This window comes from Rattus norvegicus, chromosome 5, assembly GCF_021556685.1.
Source record: "Rattus norvegicus strain SHRSP/BbbUtx chromosome 5, alternate assembly SHRSP_T2T, whole genome shotgun sequence".
In the NCBI taxonomy this organism is placed as follows: Eukaryota; Metazoa; Chordata; class Mammalia; order Rodentia; family Muridae; genus Rattus; species Rattus norvegicus.
The window spans coordinates 6,282,078-6,304,430 of record NC_141538.1 but is presented as its reverse complement, the minus strand read 5'-3'; the positions used below and the strand labels follow the sequence as shown (position 1 = coordinate 6,304,430).

The 22,353-nt window shown below is 41.5% G+C and overlaps 1 protein-coding gene across 1 annotated transcript in view; it reads right to left on the bottom strand.

Moving 5' to 3' along the window:
- Positions 1-2,184: 2,184 nt before the first annotated feature.
- Positions 2,185-22,353, bottom strand: part of LOC148005606 (MLV-related proviral Env polyprotein-like) — an 84,564-nt gene continuing 64,395 nt past the window's right edge. The window contains exon 4 of the mRNA XM_087551556.1: positions 2,185-2,298. Coding sequence (XP_087407682.1) covers positions 2,185-2,298 — 114 coding nt within the window. The remainder of the gene's footprint in view (positions 2,299-22,353) is intronic.

Sequence of the window (22,353 nt, the reverse complement as noted above, 5' to 3'; positions counted from 1 at the left end):
AAATGAAAACTCACAATAGCTATGACGTAAACAAATTGTGTAAAATCAATCCTCTAAATCTGTCTTGAGATGGCAGTTGGAGTAAGTAAACTGGCTGTAATGTTCTCACAAGTTCTAAAACCTTATCAATCCTTTGTAAATCCTGTAACAATCTCTATCTGATTGATTTTTTCTTAATTACAAATAAGTTAGAGTTAGTCAATGTAACACTGGCAATCTTTAATCAAATCCTTAAGTTCTCCTTGTAACACCAGAGCACAACCACAACTTTGGCAAGTCACCTGAGTTCTGAGTACTGTTTTTGGGGCAGTAGAATTAGCATTAAAATACAGTAACTTCAGGGCAAACCACAACTCTGGAAAGCAAAACTCAACCTCCAACAATCTAGTCTCCAAAATCCAGTCTCCAAAACACCAAGTCTATCCTTCATGCTACAAAGTTTGACTGCCAATTCTTATATTTGAACGCACGATGGTGCGGTCTCTAATACCTCAACAAAGAGACATTGTCCTAAATTCTTTTAGAAGCCTGGTTTCTAGAATAAGAATTCCATAAAAATATTACCTCAACTTAGATCTGTTTCCCTAGGTTGGCCCATGTCACATGTTGTCTAGAATGACTTCATCTAAATTACAGTTTTAAGCCAACTTTCTGTTACCAATGTTACACCTTTTTAACCATATCTAATAATTTAAAAGCCAATAGTCCATAACCAAGGCATGTAGAGAATAATTATACATTTAAAACCAATGAGAAACAAAATTGAAGTGACTACACATGTCTTTAATATTTACACCAAGCACCATTTTTACTTTTCTAGCTATGATTTTAAGAGAAGCACCTTGTCACCTGCTAAGTCTAATAATAAGTCAGGGAATTTTCTAAGAGAAACAGCCATCAGTTCCTGTACCAAAGAAGCTGAGGAGCTGCTGGCGCCTTTAAGATGAGCTCATGTAGACGCTCACCCCCCGGCAGCTTCTCCAGCTGACCTATGCTCCTAGCTACATGTGTAGGGCTCTAAAGGCCGATTGAATCTGCTTTTTATTCATTTGTTCCTTTTTGAAACGAGTTAAAACCAAATCAAGGTGTGAACGACCAGCAGATAAAGGTTTTACCATTTTCTCTTTTGAACATGAAACATAAAACATTTAAGCAACAGGAAACAAAAACCACAGACATAAACTGACAGACATGGACAGCTTGGTGCACCAAGGACAGACAATAGACAAAGGGGAAAAACTAGATGGTGTCCCAGCAAAGGGACCCAGATTCCAATAGGAGTCAGCAGAGAGGTAGGATTTTCCCTTTCCCACCACTTCCATGGTGACCATCCACTCGAGTGGAGTTGATATGGACGATGGATTATCTCAATTCCTGGACTAGTCCATCGTGTTGAAACCAAATTCCTGTAAGATTCTGAGATATATTACGGGATATCTGAGCAGCACAACTGACATTCACAAATGGTATGGAAGTGAAACACTGCAACTCTGAAGACAAAAGTTTAGAATTGAGATATCTTTTTGTTTGATTCTCCTGAATAAATTTTTCAGGCGGTCTACCTCTATCAAATCTGATCAGTATGACTCTGTGAAGTTTAAACAAAATTACCAGCCTTGCCCACAAAGGATCCATAACTTTCAGTTTCTTCACAGTGGCTCTCCACCTAGGCCCATATCTTTCTTCTTCATAGCGAGCTGCCTAATCTTCTAAATCCTCTTCCTCAGAGGGGCTAAGCTTGTCTGTTTCTGAACTATCAAGCTCCAAAGCCTCTAACTCCTTTACCGGATAAAGGCTTTTTCTTTTCAGAGCTTTCTCCTCCTTTCCCTGTTTCTCTCCCGGGGCGTTCTTTCCCCTATCTCTCGCTTCCTCGGATCTGAAGTCTTTGGAAGGGTCTGTTTTCTTATGTGTACCTTTTCTCTTTGAGCTCTTTAATCTTTTATCCCGCTCTGTTTCTGACATGCTGTCTTGTAACTCCCCTAGCACTCCCTGTCCTGCTATCACTGTTGGGCGGCATTTCCCATCTTCTAGGCACGACCTCTGATGGTGCCTAGCAGCAGCTGCAAAATCAAAAACCAAAAGAGAAAGAATGAGGGCTGCTAAAACGATAACAAAAGCCTCCGCCGCATCTTCTAATGGGGGAGAGAAGTGAAAGAGATCAAGACCAAACATATCTCTCAGAGCTTACCCGCGTCCTGCAGCTTTTGGATTCTCTCCACAGACGGAGGGCCTCCTCAGCACCTGGCGATGGTGTGGCGTTTCTCCCGGGTTTCGGCACCAGATATCCCGTGCTATCGTCTCGTCAGCAAGAACGCACACGCGGATACACGAATCCTTCTGCAGCAAAGCGTTTATTGCATCTTAAAGAGGGGGGCCCGGTGCCCCAGCATGGTGCGGCTTATATACACCCTAGTGCGGCACATCCACACCTGATTGGTCGCTTACCCATGATCTCATAGGCACGCCCCAGAGTGGGCAAAGACCTGGCACAAAGACACTCTTGCACATGCGCACACAGCTAACTTCCTGAAAGGAAGTCGGGCTGGCGCAGCGGAAGCTAGCGCCATCTTGTAATGGTGAATGCTATCCTGGCTTTCCACGTGGGGCACAGTGGAAGCCAGCGCCATCTTGTGGTGGCGAATGTTATTGCGGCTTTCCACAGATTACATGGATGGATTTTCAGATATTGAACCATCCCTGCATCCTTGGTTGTTTATTTGGTCATGATGGATGATTGTTTTGATGTGTTCTTAGATTTGATTTGCAAGAATTTTATTGAGTATTGTTGTGTCGATATTCATATGGGAAATTGGTCTGAAATTCTTTCTTTTTGGGTCTTTGTATGTTTTAGCTGTAAGTGTAATTGTGGCTTCAGAGAAGGAACTGGGTAGTGCTCCATCTGTTTCTATTTTGTGAAATAGTTTGGAAAGTATGAGATCTATGGAGTCTGATAGAATTCTACACTAAACCCATTTGGTCCTGGTATCTTTTGTTTGGGAGATTTTTAATAACTGCTTCCATTTCTTTAGGAGTTACTGTGTTGTTTAAATGGATTGTCTGATCCTGATTTAACTTTGGTTTTTCAGTAACCTCTTCAACCCGAATATGTCCATGCAAAGAAAACAGAACTTGATTAATATAATACAAGAGCGCACCTTGATTAGGCAGATCTACCACTACACTATTCTATTTTCAAGCTGTGAAATCCCTCATAACTTGCAGTTTCTCCATGCCATGTGCTTCAGCTCCATATTCCTCCTCTCCTTAGACCCCCTCTCTCTCCTCCTTTCCTCCAACTTCTCTTTCCCTGCCCAATCACAGGTTCTCACCTTTATTTTACAAATTAAATGGGGAGAAGTTTCTGATGAAGTCACCTGAGTCCTTTACTAGGCAGCCTTCCTAGGGGCAGCAGAATTACCATCAAAATACAGATAACTCCAGGGCAAACCACAACACTTTATCTGGTATTTGTCTAGAAAACTGTCCATTTCCTCCAGATTTTCCAGTTTTGTTGAAAATAGGCTTTTGCAGTAGGATCTGATGATTGTTTGAATTTCCTCAGATTCTATTGTTATGTCTCCTTTTTCATTTCTGATTTTGTTACGTTGGATCCTGTGTCCATGCCCTCTTGTTAGTCTAGCTAAGGGTTTATCTATCTTGTTGATTTTCTCAAAGATCCATCTCCTGATTTTGCTGATTCTTTGTATATTCCTTTTTGTTTCTACTTGGTTGATTTCAGCCCTGAGTTTGATTATTTCCTGCCTTCTACTCCTCTTGGGTACATTTGATTCATTTTGTTCTAGAGCTTTTAGGTCTGCTGATTTTTGCTCTCTCCTGTTTCTTTCTGCAGTCACTCACAGCTATGAGTTTTTCTCTTAGCACAGCTTTCATTGAATCCCATAAGTTTGGGTATGTTGTGCCTTCATTTTTATGAAATTCTAAAAAAGTCTTTACTTTCTTTATTTCTTCCTTGACCAAGTTATCATTGAATAGAGTGTTGTCCAACTTCCATGTATATGTGGGCTTTCTGTAATTTTTGTTGTTATTAAGACCAGCTTCAGCACATGGTGATCTGATAGGATGCATGGGATTATTTCAATCTTCTTATTCCTGTTGAGGCCTGTTTTGTGGCCAATTATGTGGTCAGTTTTGGAGAAGGTACTGTGAGGTGCTGAGAAGAAGGTGTATCCTTTTCTTATAAGATATAATGTTCTGTAAATATCTGTTAAGTCCATTTGGTTCATAACTTCTGTTAGTTTCTCTATGTCTTTGTTTAATTTCTGTTTCCATGATCAGTCTATTGATGAAAGTGGGTTGTTGAAATCTCCTACTATTATTCTGTGAGGTACAGTGTGTGCTTTGAGCTTTAGTAAGGTTTCCTTTATGAATATAGGTGCCCTTGTGTGGGGGCATAGATATATAGGATTGAGGGTTCATCTTGGTGAATTTTTCCTCTGATGAATTTGAAGTGTCCTTTTTTAATCTTTTTTGATAACTTTTGGTTGAAAGTCGATCTTACTCAATATTAGAATGGCTACTCTACCTTGTTTCTTCAGACCATTTGCTTAGAAAGTAGTTTTCCAGCATTTTACTCTCAGATACTGTCTGTCTTTGTTGCTGATATGTGTTTCCTGAATGGAGAAAAATGCTGGATCCCTTTTAACTATCAAGTCTGTTAGTCTGTCTTTTTATTGGGGGAATTGTGTCCATTGATGTTAAGAGATATTAAGGAATAGTGATTGTTTCTTCCTGTTGTTTTTGTTGTTAGAGGTGGAATTATGTTTGTGTGTCTCTCTTCTTTTGGTGTCTTTGCAAGGAGATTACTTTCTTGCCCTTTCGAGGGTGTAGTTTTCCTCCTTGTGTTAGAGTTTTCCATTTATTATCCTTTGTACGACTGGATTTGTAGAACAATATTGTGTAAATTTGGTTTTGTCATGGAATATCTTAGTTTCTCCATCTCTGTTAATTGAGAATTTTACTGGATATAGTAGCCTGGGCTGGAATTTGTGTTCTCTTAGTGTCTGTATGACATCTGCCCAGGATCTTCTGGCTTTCATAGTCTCTTGTGAGAAGTCTTGTTTAATTATGATAGGATCCCATTTATGTTACTTGACCTTTTTCCCTTACTGCTTTTAAAATTCTTTCTTTGTTTTGTGCATTTGATATTTGGACTATTATGTGACAGGAGGAATTTATTTTGTGGTCCAAACCATTTGTAGTTCTGTAGGCTTCTTGTATGTTTATGGGCATCTCTTTCTTTAGGTTCAGGAAGTTTTCTTCTATAATTTTATTGAAAATACTTGCTGACCCTTTAAGTTGGGAGTCTTCACTCTCTTTTATACCTATTATCCTTAGGTTTTATCTTCTCTTTTTGTCCTGGATTTCCTGGATTTTTATCTGCCAGGAGCTTTTTACATTTTACCTCATTTTTGGTGGTCGTGTTCATGTTTCCTATGGTATCTTCTACCCCTTAGGCTCTCCATACTGTCTCTTGTGTTCTGCTCATCTATGATTCCTGATCTCTTCCCTAGATTTTTTAATCTCCAGAGTTGGCTTCCTTTGTGCTTTCTTTAGTGGTTCTATTTCTATTTTTAAATCCTGGATGGTTTTGTTCATTTCCTTCACCTGTGCCATTGTGTTTTCCTGTAATTCTTTAAGGAATTCTTTAAGGGATTTTTGTATTTCCTTTTTAAGGGTTTCTATTTGTTTACTTGTGTTGTCCTGTATTTAAGGGAGCTATTTATGTCCTTCATCATAAAATATGATTTTTAAACCAAATCTTGATTTTCCTATGTGTTCGGATATCCAGTATTTGCTTTGGTAGGAGAACTAGGCTCTGATGATGCCAATCAATCTTGGTTTCTGTTGTTTAGTTTCCTGTGCTTGCCTCTCTCCACCAGGTTGTCTCTGATTTTTACTTGTCTTGCTCACTCTGAAAGTGGCTTGGCCCTCCTGTAGGCCTGTGTGTCAGCACTTCTGTAGACCTGTTTTTTTTTTTTTTCATCCAGATATGGGAGCAGAGATCTCTGCTCTCAGGTATGCAGGCACTCCTGGTGAATGGCTTTCAGCTCTCAGAGCAGGCTGAAACCTGATGGGTCCTGCCCTGTGCTGCTTGTAGGTCCTGAAAGGAAAAAGTTTAAAATTGCCCCCTAGACAAAAATATGAAGCCAAAAGCAGGCCCTGAAACTGCCTGTTCCAAGAACTAGCTGATCACAGAAAGAGTAATTGCACCAGCTGGTTCAGCCACTTTGTTCCAGGAACTAGCTAACCATAATAGCAGCTGACCATAATAGCAGCTGACCATAATAGCAGGAACTGGTTAACCGTAAAGTTAGATTAAAATCTTAAAGAACAATCATGAGAAACAGGAGATTCTTCCTTGTGATTCGGAACAATCATGAGAAAAAGGAGGTTCTTCCTTGTGATTCGGAATGGTTTTTCCTTTAAATAACCCTTCTTCCAACCATTTGAAGTGTTACTCCTCTACCCCTGTGTGGGATGCGAGTCTCGATCCCAGTGCACTGGTTTCTGTTGTCCCTATTAATAAACCTTGTGTGATTGCATCAAGATCGGTCTCTCATGAGTTCTTGGGAGGTTGCGTCATCCTGAGACTTGAGTCAGGGTCTCCCCACTCCAGGGGTCTTTCATTTTGGGGCTCGTCCAGGATCGGCAACCACCCTCTTCTCTGGAAATCCACTTGGAGGTGAGATACTGTCAGTGTCTTTGTGTTTCTGTGCTGGCTGAACTCTGGGTCTATATTTGCTCACGAGTTCTGGTTTTGCAGTCACTCGAATCTTGGGTAGAGGCGGAGGTGTGTGAGTATTGGTAGATGTGCCATGGGCTCACTGACTGCGCTGTCCTGGGAGATGTCCTAGGAGGACTGTAGGGACCCTAGGAATGCCTGAGAGATTCCTGTCTGGGTGCTGGTGAGGATTCGGTGATTCTCCTGGCTGCCCTCCCAGCCCTCTGGGTGCTGGTGAAGACACAGTAGTTCTCCTGTACTGAAGAAGCGAAATGTCCTCCTGGCCGTCTGTTTTTCCAGAATGGTCTTGCCTGTCTAGGTGAAGAGGGTGTTTGTTAGTCTTTGTGTGTCTTAGGTCTCTGTTTTGTGTTACTTATGACTTTGACGATGGGACAGACTGTGACGACGCCTCTTAGTTTGACTTTAGACCATTGGACTGAAGTTAAGGCTAGAGCACACAACCTGTCAGTTAAGATGAAGAAAGGACCATGGCAGATTTCTTGCTCCTTGGGGTGGCAGCATTTGATGTCGGCTGGCCTCCAGAGGGCACCTTTAACTTAATCATTATTTTTGATCTGCTCGCCTTGGGAAGGAGGAGTGATGTGGAATCTGCTCCCCACCTTCATCTGTCTGTGGTGAGCTCATGGAAGCTCCCATCTGAATCAGTTCAGTTCTGTGGTGATCTCGCCGGAGCCGCTTGTTTTTTTGTTTTTGTGCACACTTCTGTTTTTGTCTGTTAATCTTTTGATTGACTTTCTGTGTGACTAAATTTTAGTTGCTGTCTTCGGTGGACCTCTATTTTCTAGACTCTCTTCTTTTTCCTCACTGGCCCACTTGAGATGCTTGCTAGTAGCTGTTATGTGGATGGAAGGCCCTCGCTCCTGCCTTTTGACTTAAATAGGCCCTACCGTAGGGAGGGCCTGGTCTATAGCCAGGCTTCAATGGTGGATCTCTGAGAGGCTGGAAAATGCCCCACCAATTTAGCTAAGGTAAGGAAAGATATGAAGAGGAAGTTGCAGAAACATGAAGGGGTAAGCTAAGTCACTTAGGGAGTTAGTGTAAGTTGTAGAGAAAGTGACGTTAGAGAGACTGAGGAAGAGAAGCAGAAAAGAAAAGAGAGAAAGGGAAGAGAGAGAGGATAAGCAGATTGTAAGCAAGAGAGAAACTTGACTAGATTACTGGCCACAGTAGTAGCAGATAGAGATAGAGAGAGGGCAGGATCTAAACAGACAGAGAACCTGGGCAATAGAAGACTAAGACCGAATGGGAGCGGAGAGATGAAGAGATGTTCGTTGGAGAAAGATCAGTATTGCAAAGAAAAAGGACATTGGGCCTGAGATTGTCCAAAGAAGAAAGGCAGGACCCCTAAAGTCCTGGCTCTTGAAGATGATTAGGAGATGGGGCTCGGACCTCCTCCCTGAGCCTAGGGTAAACTTAAATGTGGAAAGGACCCCTATAGACTTTCTGGTGAATACTGGAGCAGAGTATTCAGTCCTAAAACAATCATTGGGAAAATTAAAAGACAAAAAGACTATAGTTGTGGGGGCAACTGGGCAGAAACAATATCCTTGGACCACATCACAAACAGTTGACCTGGGAAAAGGATGGGTGTCCCATTCCTTTCTGGTCATTCCTGAATGTCCTGTGCCTTTGTTGGGACAAAGTTAAAGGCACAGATTCAGTTTACTCAGACAGGACCCGAAGTAAAGTGGGGTACTCCCACTTCCACGATATTGGCTTTAAAGCTAGAGGTCAAGAAGCCCCAGACATTAGCAAATGACTAAAAGAATTTCCAAAAGCCTGAGTGAAGACTGGTGACATGGGGATGGCAGAGAAGGTCCCTCCCATTGTGGTTGTACTGAAAGCCAGTGCCTCCCCTATCCGGGTATAATAGTACCCGATGAGTTGTGAGGCCAGAGAATGCCAGTACCATGAAGAGCAGCAACAGCAGCAATAGAGAACAGACATCTGGACCATTGCTGTTTTGATTGTGGAGATTCTGTGGTTTTGGTTAGCTGGGGCTATGAGACGGTGTGATTAACAAGATACCTGAACTACTAAAGAGAACCTTTGCATTACTGGGACAATTGATGCTGGTCAGCTGGATCTAAGAAATTAGTGGTGATTAAGAAGAGACCAGCATCATTGATATGAAATCTTCTTAAAAGTGTTTTCTGAGAGCAAAAAGAGGCTGTGTTCCAGAGAAAACCAAGGTTGTGCCTGGTGCTGTGACTGGACTTAGTAGTGTATAAGAGTCACCCAGGTGGTACTGGTTTTGAAGGCATGAAGGAGTCATGAAGAGCAGCTGAGGTTGGGCACTGTGAGAGGCCATGGAAGGCCATTGGAGAAGGTGTACCATCAGTTGTAGTTGATGGCCCAGGACTGAGGGGGTCATGAAAAGGAGTTGAGGCTTGGCACCATGAAGAGAACCTGTGAGAGGCTATTGGTGAAGCCTAGTTGCAGCAGAAGAGAGCAGTATTTTGGAGATGCCAGTACCATGAGATGACCAGCAAGAGCAGCAGCAGTGGAGTACAGGCATGTGGAACCTAGAAGATAATGTGTGTGCTACAAAGGGCAGAGCTGGAAAAGTGATCTAAGTCCTTGGGGGAGCCTAGAAGATTATAAGTGGATCCTAGACATTGGACAATTAGAATTTGATTTTGCTTTGGGTTGTATTGTGATGACTATGGTTTTGGTTAGCTGGACTGGTCTTCAGGCAAGGGTATATGAGTAGTTGTGCTCCCCTGCTAGAACTTCCAAACAAGCTATCAAGGTCAATTGTAGAAAACTAGGGTAGTAAAGCTTACGGACTACCTGAAGAACTGTGGACAGTGGTGTGAGCTGGGTAATCCACTAGTTCATGGTCATTCCTGACTGCCCCTATCCCTTACCATCTCTTGAAGTCAGCCTGATGAAGTCAGCAACTGTGAGTATTATTCATTGCCCAGGACATCAGGAGGGAAGAGATTCAGTGGCATGGGGCAATAACGAAGCAGATCAAGTGGCTTGAGAAATGGCTATGAAGGAGTCTATCTTGGTTGCAGGCCTGCAAGAGACCGCCACTGGGAACTGGGATTGGACTAAGAGATGGCCTCACTTAGAATGTACAAAAGAAGAAAAGGCCCAAATTGCTTAGAAGAGGAAGGACAATGGCACACTTGAGGGGAAAACAATACTCCCCAGAGAATAAACAAAAGACTCAAATGAACTCATTTAGGGGAATAAGAAGCGTATCCAAGTAGTTAAGGTATATGTAATAGACTTTAGGATTTTAGCCAGAGAGACAGTAGAAAATTGAAGGTATGTGAATGTTTAGCAAGCAAACAGAGCAAAGAGACCTAGTGGGAAGTCGAAGTGAACTTCACTGAGATAAAGCCAGGAGTGCTTGTAGATACCTTTTCAGGAATAGATAGACGCTTTCCCCACCAAGCAAGAGATGGCCTCGGCACCCCGGTTTAGAGTGCCCAATGTAATCGGGCCAGACAACGGCCGGGCTTTCATTGCCAAGGTAAGCCAGGGTGTAGCCAGTTATTTAGAGGTCGACTGGAAATTGCATGACAGACCTCAAAGCTCAGGACAGGTAGAGAGAATGATAGAACTCTAAAAAAAACCCTGATCAAATTGACCATGGAGACTGGCACAGACTGGGTGGCACTCCTTCCCTCTTGCTCTCTTCAGAGCAAGAAATATCCCTTCCAGATTCAGCCTTACCCACTTTGAGATGTTATATGGGGCCTCAGCTCTTCTGACTGTATTAGATGTTATTGAACCAGCATATCATAGTAATAATGATTTGTATGCCAGGCTAAAAAACCTACAGATGATACAGAAAGAAGTCTGGTCACAGCTGGCAATAGCCTATGTCCTGAGGACCCCTGAGACATCTCACCAGTTCCAGGTCAGAGATTCCATCCACGTATGACAACAACGGGTCCAGACACTTGAGCCTTGCTGGAGAGGACCATACCTGGTGCTGCTGACCACCCTGACAGACGTCAAGTGTCAGCCCTCACCAGCCGCATACTAGACGTTGGGTTTGGGAGCTGAGAAAAGGCTAAGATAAGTGGATACTTCAGAGATGTGAGCTGTAATGTTCACTTGAAGAGTGTGCTTTGAAAGCAAAAATTTCATGTTTACCCTTGGTTCCATCGAGATGGGTCCCCCAATCGCAGGTGTGGGGGTAGGCTTGATTTCTATTGCAAATGATGTAAAGGCATTGCGTATGTTAGTACTCCTAACCCTTCTTGGGACTGTGCCTCAGGGATCACAATCTCTATAAATTTAGAAGGTCTAAAAGGCAGTCATGAGTTTTGTGTGTAGGTTCAAATAGTGCCCAGATTGGAATCCTGATGCTAAAGACTTAGTAAGACACAAAGACACTGTAAGACACTGATCCTCTTAAGTTGTGACTATGCCGCAAGTGTCTTACCAATAGTGGATAAATATCTAAGCTCAAGGAATCCCTGACCTCCCTCTTCAAGGTAGTCTTACAAAACAGGAGGGGGCTAGATTTACTCTTCCTCAAAGATGAAGGGCTATGTGCTGCCTTAAGAGAGGAACTACAAGGAAGGATGGTTCAATAGATCTCCCTGGTTGACTACTTTAATCTCTTCATTAATAGGATCTCTCTTAGTTTTACCCTTGCTCCTTGCCATGTGTCCTTAATAAGTTAGTAACTTTTGTTAAAGAAAGAGTGAGTCCTGTACAGATTTTGATGTTATGCCAACAATATCATGCTTCAGGAGGACAAGAAAATCAATATTATGAAGATACTGAAGTTTAGTTCTATGATTAGAACTAGCCATTAGAAGAAATGGAGAATGAAAGGAAAAAGTTTAAAATTGCCCCTTAGACAAAAGTTGAAGCCAAAAGCAGGCCCTGGAACTGCCTGTTCCAAGAACTAGCTGATCACAGAAAGAGTAATTGCACCAGCTGGTTCAGCCACTTTGTTCCAGGAACTAGCTAACCATAATAGCAGCTGATCATAATAGCAGGAACTGGTTAACCGTAAAGTTAGATTAAAATCTTAAAGAACAATCATGAGAAACAGGAGATTCTTCCTTGTGATTCGGAACAATCATGAGAAAAAGGAGGTTCTTCCTTGTGACTCGGTATGGTTTTTCCTTTAAATAACCCTTCTTCCAACCATTTGAGGTGTTACTCCACTACCCCTGTGTGGGATATGAGTCTCGACCCCAGTGCACTGGTTTCTGTCATCCCTGTCAATAAACCTTGTGTGATTGCATCAAGATTGGTTTTTCGTGAGTTCTTGGGGGGTTGCTTCATCCCGAGACTGGAGTGAGGGTCTCCCTGCTCCAGGGGTCTTTCAGTCCTTGTAGCCAGGGGGCACAGATGGCACTAAGTGATGTCCTCTTGGGTCAGGAATGTAGGCCAAAAATTTTTATCAACTATGGGTTGTCCGCTTCTGAGGGTCCAGCTCTCTCCCCCACAGGATTTGTACACAGTGAGCTGTGGCACAGGTTCAGTTCAGTTCCTTATAAAAAATTAATTTTTAAAAGTGAACTCTGGACTTTTGTATGTACAAGCAGTGTTCAGTGCACTCAGTAGAGTGTGTGTCTGTCTCTGTGTGTGGGTTTATATGTGTCTGCCTCTTTGTGTGTTGTATGTGTGTGTCTGTGTTTGACTGTCTCTGTGTGTTTCTCTGTGTGTGTGTGTGTGTGTGTCTGTGTGTCTGTGTGTGTGCGTGTCTTTGTGTCTGTGTGTGTGAAAATCTAACCTGGGCAATCATGAATGTGAAATGAACACTGCCAATTACACTATATCCATGTTTCCTTGTTTTTTGTTTTATTTTATTTTTTTCTGTCAAAACATCAGAGATCTTAATTTGAAAACTAAATAATGCCAATAAAAAACAAAATGAGCCAGTAAATAGATATCATATTTTGTATTGTTAAAAATAAACTACCTTCTAAAGAACTTGGATATTTCTAAATATAAAGCCAGAGAGAAAAATTCCATCAGTCTTTGATGCCTGGAGGCCTCAGACTGTAACCTCTCAGGCTCCCATATTTTTCCCAACCACATTTATACATTTGTTGATCTGAACTCACACATAGTTAGAGATGAAACAACCACTCTGAGAATTATAGGCTAGCTAGCAAGGACTATAACTCCTAGATGAAAGAGATCTAACTACAATGCTAGCTATTCAGAGCAGCTTGAGACTGGAAGCTGAATGAGGTGGTGAAGCTCAGTATTAGTGGAGCTCTTTTACAGCAAGATGCTGTGATCACTGGTGAGAGGGAGGCTGCACTAGTCATAAACACTCCTTGCTTTATCCTCAAGATTAGATCAATGTTCTTGACTGTGTGAGAGTCCTCTAGAGCCTCCTATTTTCATCTTTGTGGACGAGAAGTTGGAATTTGTTAGAATGCATGATCTCAGATTCAAAGGCCTGCTGTCTTACAAATGTGTTTTAGTAAGACACAGGTGATTAATAGGGTACATTTATGTTTGGGAAAATTTGTTTTAGGTAGCTCTATGAAAATTAAGACTATTATTAAAGCCTCATTTTTTAAATCAGGAATTGGGGGTTAAGGTAAAGAAATCAACAATTTCTACAGAGTATGACATGAAAATTAAATTTAAGATGGCCATGTGGAATAGGTATGTGGAATGTTTTGAAAAGAAGAGTGACATCTTACAGCTTTTCTCACAGACTTTACCTGGATGTGATGCTGATGGTTTTTTGAGGGATGGTGAAATTGTCAAGCAAAAAGGGCAATGATAATTGCCATTAGGGATTTCATCACAGAGTAAGGACCATGAATCAGGCCAAGGTGTGGAATAGAAGAGAAAGAAGGAAGGAAATTACTGAGCTTAAAGTACTGTCATATTTATATCATGGAGTATTGTCACTGCCATTTATATTTATTATTAAAATCACATTGCCAGTATTGCTAGCATTTACATAGGAAATGCCTTTTCTCATTAAATTCTGTCATAAAAATTTGGAGCAGATATGAGTCTCTTGAAATGCTTGTCTTTGGGTATCAAGATTTACCTTCTAGAGAAAATAAAACCTACTTTAATTGAAGATTAAACAGAAAGAAATAAAGATGCATTAATCTCTTGGCATAAAGATATGTCATTAAAAGTTAAAAGTGCCTTCATTAAAAAATGGTATTAATTTCTTCCTTAAGGCCTGTGGTTTATCTAGCCACAGGATTTTGGCCCAGATACTGATACCAGCCAGGCACTAGTTTCATCCTGTGGAGATTACAGTAAACCAATAGGTTGTTAGTTATTCCCATGACATTATGTCACTATTACACCAGTGAATATGTTGCCAGGCTAGTCATCACTGTAGATTGCAAGTTTCACAGCTGAATCAGACTGATTATCACTGCTCTTGCAGCATATTTAGTGCCTTTTCTCAGTATGAAAGTTATACAGTAGTAATGAAACTTCCAGGTTAATACCATCTTTATTTTTCCAGGTTTTATGACTTACGTATATAATATCTTTAGCAATCATGTCTTACTATCAAGTTCTCCAGGGTAACCAAGAACACTCACAATATCCTATAGTGTTTGGGTAGGTAGGTTTGTCTCTACATGATCTTACTAGCTAATAATTCCAAAACATACTACCTAATTCTGGCACTGGGCTTTTAATTGCTAGCTTGAGGTATATAAAAAAGGCTTTGTTGGCCCATTATATGGCAATTCATATATATAATGTATGATATATTTGTTATATATAGATGCTTCTAAAATATTAGGTTTCCATACAACTTTTTCAAAAGACCTTACATGCTAACTTCCTCTATATTTTCCCCTCTACTGTTCTCTCTCAGCCATCACCTCACTTAATCTTTTCTGCCCTAATTCCTTTCCCCTATATCTATCTGTACCACTGTATTCTGTCTCTTATTCCTTGAAAGCCTTTCTCCATGGCCCCTTACTAATTTTTCTATGGGTATTCCAAACGAATCCTATACAACTGAAGACTCAAATATAGCATCCACAAATGAAAGAAAGCATGTGATACTGGTCATTCTGTGATTGAGTTGTTTAACAGAATGGTTATTTCAATCTCCATCTGCTTAACTGAAAATTTCATTTTTTACAATTTACTTGTTTATTTATAGCCATTTCTGTCTACCAGAAGACAGCATCAGATCCTCAGTCAACTGAACTACATGGGTTTGTAAGTCACCATGTGGTGCTGTGTTGGGAACCTGGGAACTTGGAAGAACAGCCAGTGCTATTGACCTCTGACTCATCTTCCCAGCACAGTTTCATTAATTATTTAATAGTTTGATAATACTCAGTTGTTTAAATGTATAATATTTCATCATCCATTCATCAGTTGATAGGCATCTAGAATAGTTGTTTATATAAATGAAAATAATTCATGAAGAACTAAATTCTCAACTAAATACGGAGTGATTCTTCAGATGAATTTATAGTAGTCTGTCCAAAACAATTTTATCTGATAAAAGTAAATAAAATTATTAATAAAACAAAGTCTTAGGAATCATCTGTAACATTTTTTAAACTCAGCAGTCATCATATTACAGTGATGGGAATTATTCTGTGGTCTAGTGTTCTTTTCTCAAGAGAAATTTATATTGTTTTGACCATGGAAGCACTACTAACTCATCTTTAAGTAGGTTCAAAATTCCTGCCTTAACCAAATAAAGATTTTTTAGAACTACTTTTATAAAAGTATTCTGGATATATTTCTATTGCATCTATCAGCATTGCTTATTTTTAATTACGTATTATTTGTATTTATGAGATTGGGGTAGCATATGAATGTGGATGTCAGAAGACAATTTTTAAGAGTTGGTCCTGTCCTTCCACCATGTAGGTTCCCAGAATTTAACTGAAGACGTAAGTCATGATGTCAAGTACATTTATCCAGACAACCATCTAAACATCTCTTTGTATTTTTTTACTTCAACATGTCATTTTGCTGTCTTAGCACAATAGACACATCCAGAAAAGGGACTTTAAAAATCTATGAAAACTATCCTTAGAAAAATTGACAACTTTAATTACTTGAAATTGAGTTCTTATTTCAGTAAAAATGATACAGGTTGAATTATTCATTCTAAAGCCTGAGAATCCAATATAAACTGCTGAATTCTTTTAATCCCTCCTCAATATTTTTTAAATCAGCACTTGCTTCTATTGAGAGCAAATATTCTCCTTTGTAGGAGTAATTGCCAACACTGATAGAGATGGAATCCTCAACTAATTTTCAGAAATTCCGGTTGCATGTAGTAAATGACCATTGAGAAATCTAACTCCATGAACTCTGCCCATAAGCTCTGATAGTTTGAGGAGGCAGCAAGACAGGACTTGCTCAAGGCAACCTATAATCACATACTTTAGCTTCTCCTCTCTGGAGTAACAGCTTCTAAGTATAAGTTGCTGCTGTCTTTTATCCAGTTTCTTAGAGATCATGTGACAACTGTCCAGATAGTTCAGGGAGATACTTTTTTCCTTTTTTTAGATTATAATGTAATTACAGCAGACTTTTTAAAATATCTGATGGTCGGACGAACTCCTGTGTCCCTGTGTGGGGTATGAGTCTCGACCCCAGTGCACTGGTTCCTATCAATAAACCTCGTGTTTATTACAGCAAGGACGGTCTCATGTGAGTTCTTGGGGGATTGCATCATCCCGAGACTTGAGTGAGGGTCTCCCCGCTCCAGGGGTCTTTCATTTGGGGGCTTGTCCAGGATCAGCGACCTCCCTCATCTCAGAAGACCCACTTGGAGGTGAGATAGCATCTGTGTCTTTGTCTGTGTCCTTGTGTTTTGTGCCAGCTAAACTCTGGGTCTGTATTTGCTACTTTGGGTCTGTATTTGCTCATGAGTTCTGGAGTTCTGGTTTTGCAGTCGCTTGTCTTTGGCTGAGAAGGGAGGCTCGTGTCTCAGGCTCATGTCTCAGGAGTGACACGAGTGTGAGCGGTAGATGTGCCAGGGGCTCACCGATTGTGTTGCCCAGGGAGATGTCCCAGGAGGTCTGGGGAAACCCCAGGGATGCCTGGGAGATACCTTCTGGGTGCCGGTGAGAATTCGGTGATTCTCCTGGACTGAAGAAGAGACCCGTCCTCCCAGCTGTCTGTATTTCTAGAGTGGTCTTTGTGTGTTTTAGGTCTTTGTTTTGTGTTACTTGTGACTTTGGTGATGGGACTCCTCTGAGTTTGCTAGAGTGGTCTTTGTGTGTTTTAGGTCTTTGTTTTCTGTTACTTGTGACTTTGATGATGGGACTACTGAGTTTGACTTTAGACCACTGGACTGCTAGAGCACACAATTTGTACCGTGGCAGACTTTTTGCTCCTTAGAGTGGCCAGCGTTTGATATTGACTGGCCTCCAGAAGGCACCTTTGACTTAACCATTATTTTTGATCTGCTGTCCTTCATCGGTCTTTGGTGTCCCCTTGGGAAGGAGGAGTGAAGTGGAATCCACTCCCTTTCATCTGTCTGTGGTTGAGAAGGAAGAGTGATGTGGAATCCACTCTCTTTCATCTGTCGTTGGTGAGCTCACGGAAGCTCCCTTCTAAATCAGTTCAGTTTTGTGGTGATCTCGCGGCGGCTGCTTGTGTTTTGTTTTTGTGCGCACTTCTATTTTTTGTCTGTTAATCTTTTGATTGTCTTTCTGTGTGACTGAATGCTATTTGTCCTGTTCGACTGACCTCTATTTTCTGGACTCTTGTTTTCTTGCCATCTCACTTGAGATGCTTGTTAGTAGCTGTTACAGGAAATACAGAATCCTACTAGAGGCAAGAAAAATGTTCCAGACATGGATGGAAGGCCCTCACTTCTGCCTGTTGACTTCAATACACCTGAAGATAGGGAGCGCCAGGTCTACTGTCAGACTCCAATGGTGGGTCTCTGAGGGGCTGAAAAAAACGCCCCACCAATTTGGCTAAAGAAAGGAAAAGATATGAAGAAAAAGTTGCTGAGATAGTTATTGTAAGTTGCAGAGAAAATAAGGTTGATGTGTGGTTCAGGGTCTGTGCAAAAAAGTGGACAGCACCTAATAGCTGTAGAAGAAGATGCAGACAGAGAGACTGAAAAAAGAAAGAAAGAGAGAAAGAAAGAAAGAAAGAAAGAAAGAAAGAAAGGAAGGAAGGAAGGAAGAAAGAAAGAAAGAAAGAAAGAGAGAAAGAAAGAAAGAAAGAGAGAAAGAAGACAAAAAGAGCAGAAAGCTAGGGAAGAAAAGAGACAAAAAGAAAAGGAAGCTAGAGAGCTAAAGAGAGATAAAAGACAAGACAGGAACATATATTGGCCACAGTAGTTAGGGAACCTAGGAAGACAGTACCTGGCAACAGGAGAGAATTCCTGGCTAAAGATCAGCGTGCCTAATGCAAAGAAAAAGGACACTGGGTCAGGGACTGCCCCAGAAAGAACAAGATGGGCCACTGGAGAGCCTCTGGGTCCTAAAGTGCTGGCTATGCACAAAGATAGAAGGGAAGCCCACCCAGTTGTTTTGTAGATACAGGGACCCAACACTCTGTGCTCCTATGCCCCAGTGGGCCAGTATCCAAAGACCTTGGGTACAGGGGACTTCTGGCAACAAACAATACTTATGGACTGCCTGAAGGACAGCGGACCTTGGCGTGGGCCAGGTAACTCCACTAGTTCATGGTCATCCCTGACTGCCCCTATCCCTTGCTCATGAGAAATTTGCTCTCCAAAATGGCTTGCGTGGGCTGAAATGGCTGGGTGAGGCCATGTGTATGCATATCTGCAGACTGTGTATGTGGAACTTAAGACTTGTCTCAGTGCACCAGTACCTGATACTGGTAGATGTGTGGCTTAGCGCCATTCTGCCTGGAACACAATGCTCCTGCCAACTGGGCACTAACAATTATCACCCAATCCAGGACTTAAACTGTGATAGAGTGGCTGATGTTTTGCCTTTAAATGAAATGTCCCAGAGGATGGGACCACCGGTCAGCTGACATGGACTAGATTCTCCACCTGTTTGGGGGCAATCTGGTCACCTTGCTGCCCAATCCTGACCTGCAGCCACCACAGCATGAGTGTCAAGCACTGGCAGAAGCCCATGGGTGGAGGGAAGACCTCTGCAACTGACCGATCGACCCCTGCTGAAAGCTGATGCTACCTTGTCCACAGACGGCAACAGTTCTCTTCATGAAGGTCAGAGATAAGTGGGTGCTGCCATGGTGGACAACGCAAATGTCATCTGGGATGGCTGAACCTCTACCCTCCAACACATCAGCCCCACAGATGCCTTTGCCATCTCTTGGATGCCCTGATGAAGCCAGCAACTGTGAGTATTATTCATTGCCCAGGACCTCAGGAGGGAAGAGATTCTGTGGCATGGGGCAGTAACAAAGCAGATCAAGTGGCTCGAGAAATGTCTTTGCAGGAGCCTATCCTGGTTATAGGCCTGCAAGAGACAGCCACTGGGAACTGGGAGCAGACTAAGGGATGGCCTCACTTAGAATGTACAACAGAAGAAAATCCCAAATTGCTTAAATGAAAAAAAGACAATGGCACACTTGAGGGAAAACTATATTCCTCACAGAACAAACAAAAGACTCACTTTGCCAAATATACAAATGGACTCATTTAGGAGATAAGACGTTTGTCCAAGTAGTTAAGGTATATGTAATAGACTTTAAGATTTTAGCCAGAGAGTCAGTAAAAAGAAAGTAAAAGATATGTCAGTAAGTGAATGCTTAGCAAGCAAATAGGGCAAAGAGACATAGAGAGTTTAGTGGGAAGTCAAAGTGAACTTCACTGAGATAAAAACAGGAAAATATGATCACAGTATCTCCTAGTGCTTGTAGATACCTTTTCAGGAATAGATAGAAGCTTTCCTCACCAAGCATGAGATGCCTTCAGTAGTAATCAAGAAGATGCTGGAAGAAATCTTCCCCTGGTCTGGAGTGCCCAGGGTAATCTGGTCAGACATCGGCCCTACTTTCATTGCCAAGGTAAGCCAGGGTGTGGCCAAGTATTTAGAGGTCGATTAGAAATTACGTTGTATTTACAGAGCTCAAAGTTCAGGACAGGTAGAGTAAATAAATAAAACTCTAAAAGAGACCCTGACCAAATTGCCCATGGAGACTGGCACAGACTGGGTGGCACTCCTTCTCTCTTGCTCTCTTCAGAGCAAGAAATACCCCTTCCATATTCAGCCTTACCTACTTTGAGATCTTATATGGGGCCTCAGCTCCTCTGACTGTATTAGATGATGTTACTGAGCCAACATGTCATTGTAATAAGGATTTGTATGCCAGGCTAAAAGACCTACAAGTAATACAGAAAGAAGTCTAGTCACAGCTGACAGCAGCCTATGACTCGGGGACCCCCAAGACAACTCATCAGTTCCAGGTCAGAGACTCTAGATACATACAATGACACGGAGTCCAGACACTCGAGCCTCACTGGAAAGGACTGTACCTGGTGCTGCTGACCACCCTGACAGACGTCAATTCTCAGGCCTCACCAGTCACGTACTAGAACTTGGGGCTGAGAGCTGGGACCTAGAGGGACACTCAGATCTTGCAAAAGCTCCCTAGACTTGAACTTCAGATAAGTGGATACATCAGAGACATGACTGGGGATTTGCTATAACGCTCACTTGAGGAGTGTGCTTTAAAACAAGAATTTCATGTTTGCCCTGGGTTCCATCAGGTTAGGTGTGCGGATAGACTTGATTTCTATTGCAAATGATATAACACTGCATATGTTAGTACTCCTAACACTTCTTGGGACTGTGCCTCAGGGATCACAACCTGTATAAGTTTAGAAGTTCTAAAAGTCATGACCTTTGTGTGTAGGTTCAGATAGTGTCCAGGTTGGAATCCTAATGCTAAAGACTTAGACAAAAAAGAGAGTTGAGAATTACTTAGGGCTATCCTAAGGCTGAGTCTAGGTGCTGCAAGGGCAGCTACAAGGACATCTGCTGTTGCCCTGCAACACAAAGCTTATGGAGAATTCAGAACTGCCATTTACTTAGATATAAAAAGAGTGAAAAAGACTTTTTTTAGCTGACCTCCAAGAATACCTAACCTCCCTCTCAGAGATAGTCCTTCAGAATAAGTGAAGATTAGACCTGATATTCCTTAAATAAAGAGGTCTGTGTGCTACACTAAAGAAAAGAATGTTGCTTCTATGTAGACCATTCAGGAGTAATTAAAGACTCCATGAGTAAACTTAGTGAAAGGTTAGACAAAAGACAGAGACCGAGAAGCGCATCAGGGATGGTTCGAGAGCTGGTTTAGTAGATCTCCTTGGATGACTTCTCTGATATCTTCCCTTATGGGACCCTTTTTAGTTTTGCTTCTGCTTCTGATTATAGGTCCATGTGTGTTAAATTAACTAGTTACCTTCATTAGAGAAAGAGTGAGTACTGTTCAGATTTTGATGTTATGCGAACAGTATCATGTTTTAGGAGGACAAGAGAGCCAATAATATAAAGATACTAAAATTTAGTTCTATGATTAGAACTAGCCAGTAGAAGAAGTAGGGAATTAAAGAATAAAAAATACAGCCAAAAAGCCAGAAGTTCAGGAATGCTGTCTCACCCCTAAGAAGCCCTAAATACCTCAAATTCCAGACTCTGCCCTCTACCTGTAAGTAAATAAAGGGTCACATTTCTTGAACCTGCTCTCCCAGGGTCCAGATAAAAGGGGTTAAGATAAGGCCCTTAGATCCCAACCTAGTAAAGATAAGAGGAAGCTTCTTCCAGGAACTAGCTGACCATAAAGTTAAATTAAAATCTTAGAAAGCAACCTTTAGAAGCAGGAAGCTTCTAGGAACTAGCGGACCATAAAGTTAAGCAATCTTGAGAGACAGGAAGCTTCTCCTTGTCATTTTCCAATGACGCTATCCCTGCCCCCTTGGGTTGTGGCTTCTTCCTTTAAATACCCTTTCTCCCAGCCTCTCAGGATCGAATTCCTCTGCCCTGCCTGGGATATGAGTCTCAACCCCAGTGCACTGGTTCCTATCAATAAACCTCATGTTTGTTACAGAAAAAAAAAAAAAAACCCGATGGTCATAAGTGTCTATACCTTCATTTGCTATATAGACTTTTGTACCTTCATTTCACATGCAAACTCCTAAATAGGGACACATTTCTTTAACACACTTTAAGATCTATTCCTCCCTGTGCATGAGATAAGGCTTCAATGCAATGGGGAACTTACCTATTGACTATTTGAGTCTACTAGGATCACCCTAATACAAAATATACCCACTTGAACAGAGGCATTGTAGAACAATCTCCCCAATACATTTTTAAAATGAAGTAATTCCTGAAAAATATGGTTTCACCTTCATAACATAGCTTAACGTGCATTATTATCAGTCCTTCTCTACATAGAATGTTAAGTTTAGGCTGAAATCTTCAACATGTGGATTTGGACCAGCAACAAATATCCCATCACAGAAAGAAACAGTTACAATGGACCACTTAATTAGGAGCATTGACTTTAAACTCCCAAATTCAATTGTCGATTTTTGGAATTCTTCCTTTTGATGACTATTGCATTTGTGTGTGTGTGTGTGTGTGTGTGTGTGTGTGTGTGTGTGTGTGTGTGTGCCTCCATATTGGTTTGTGCAACTTGAAACTCTTGCCATCTGATTACTGACA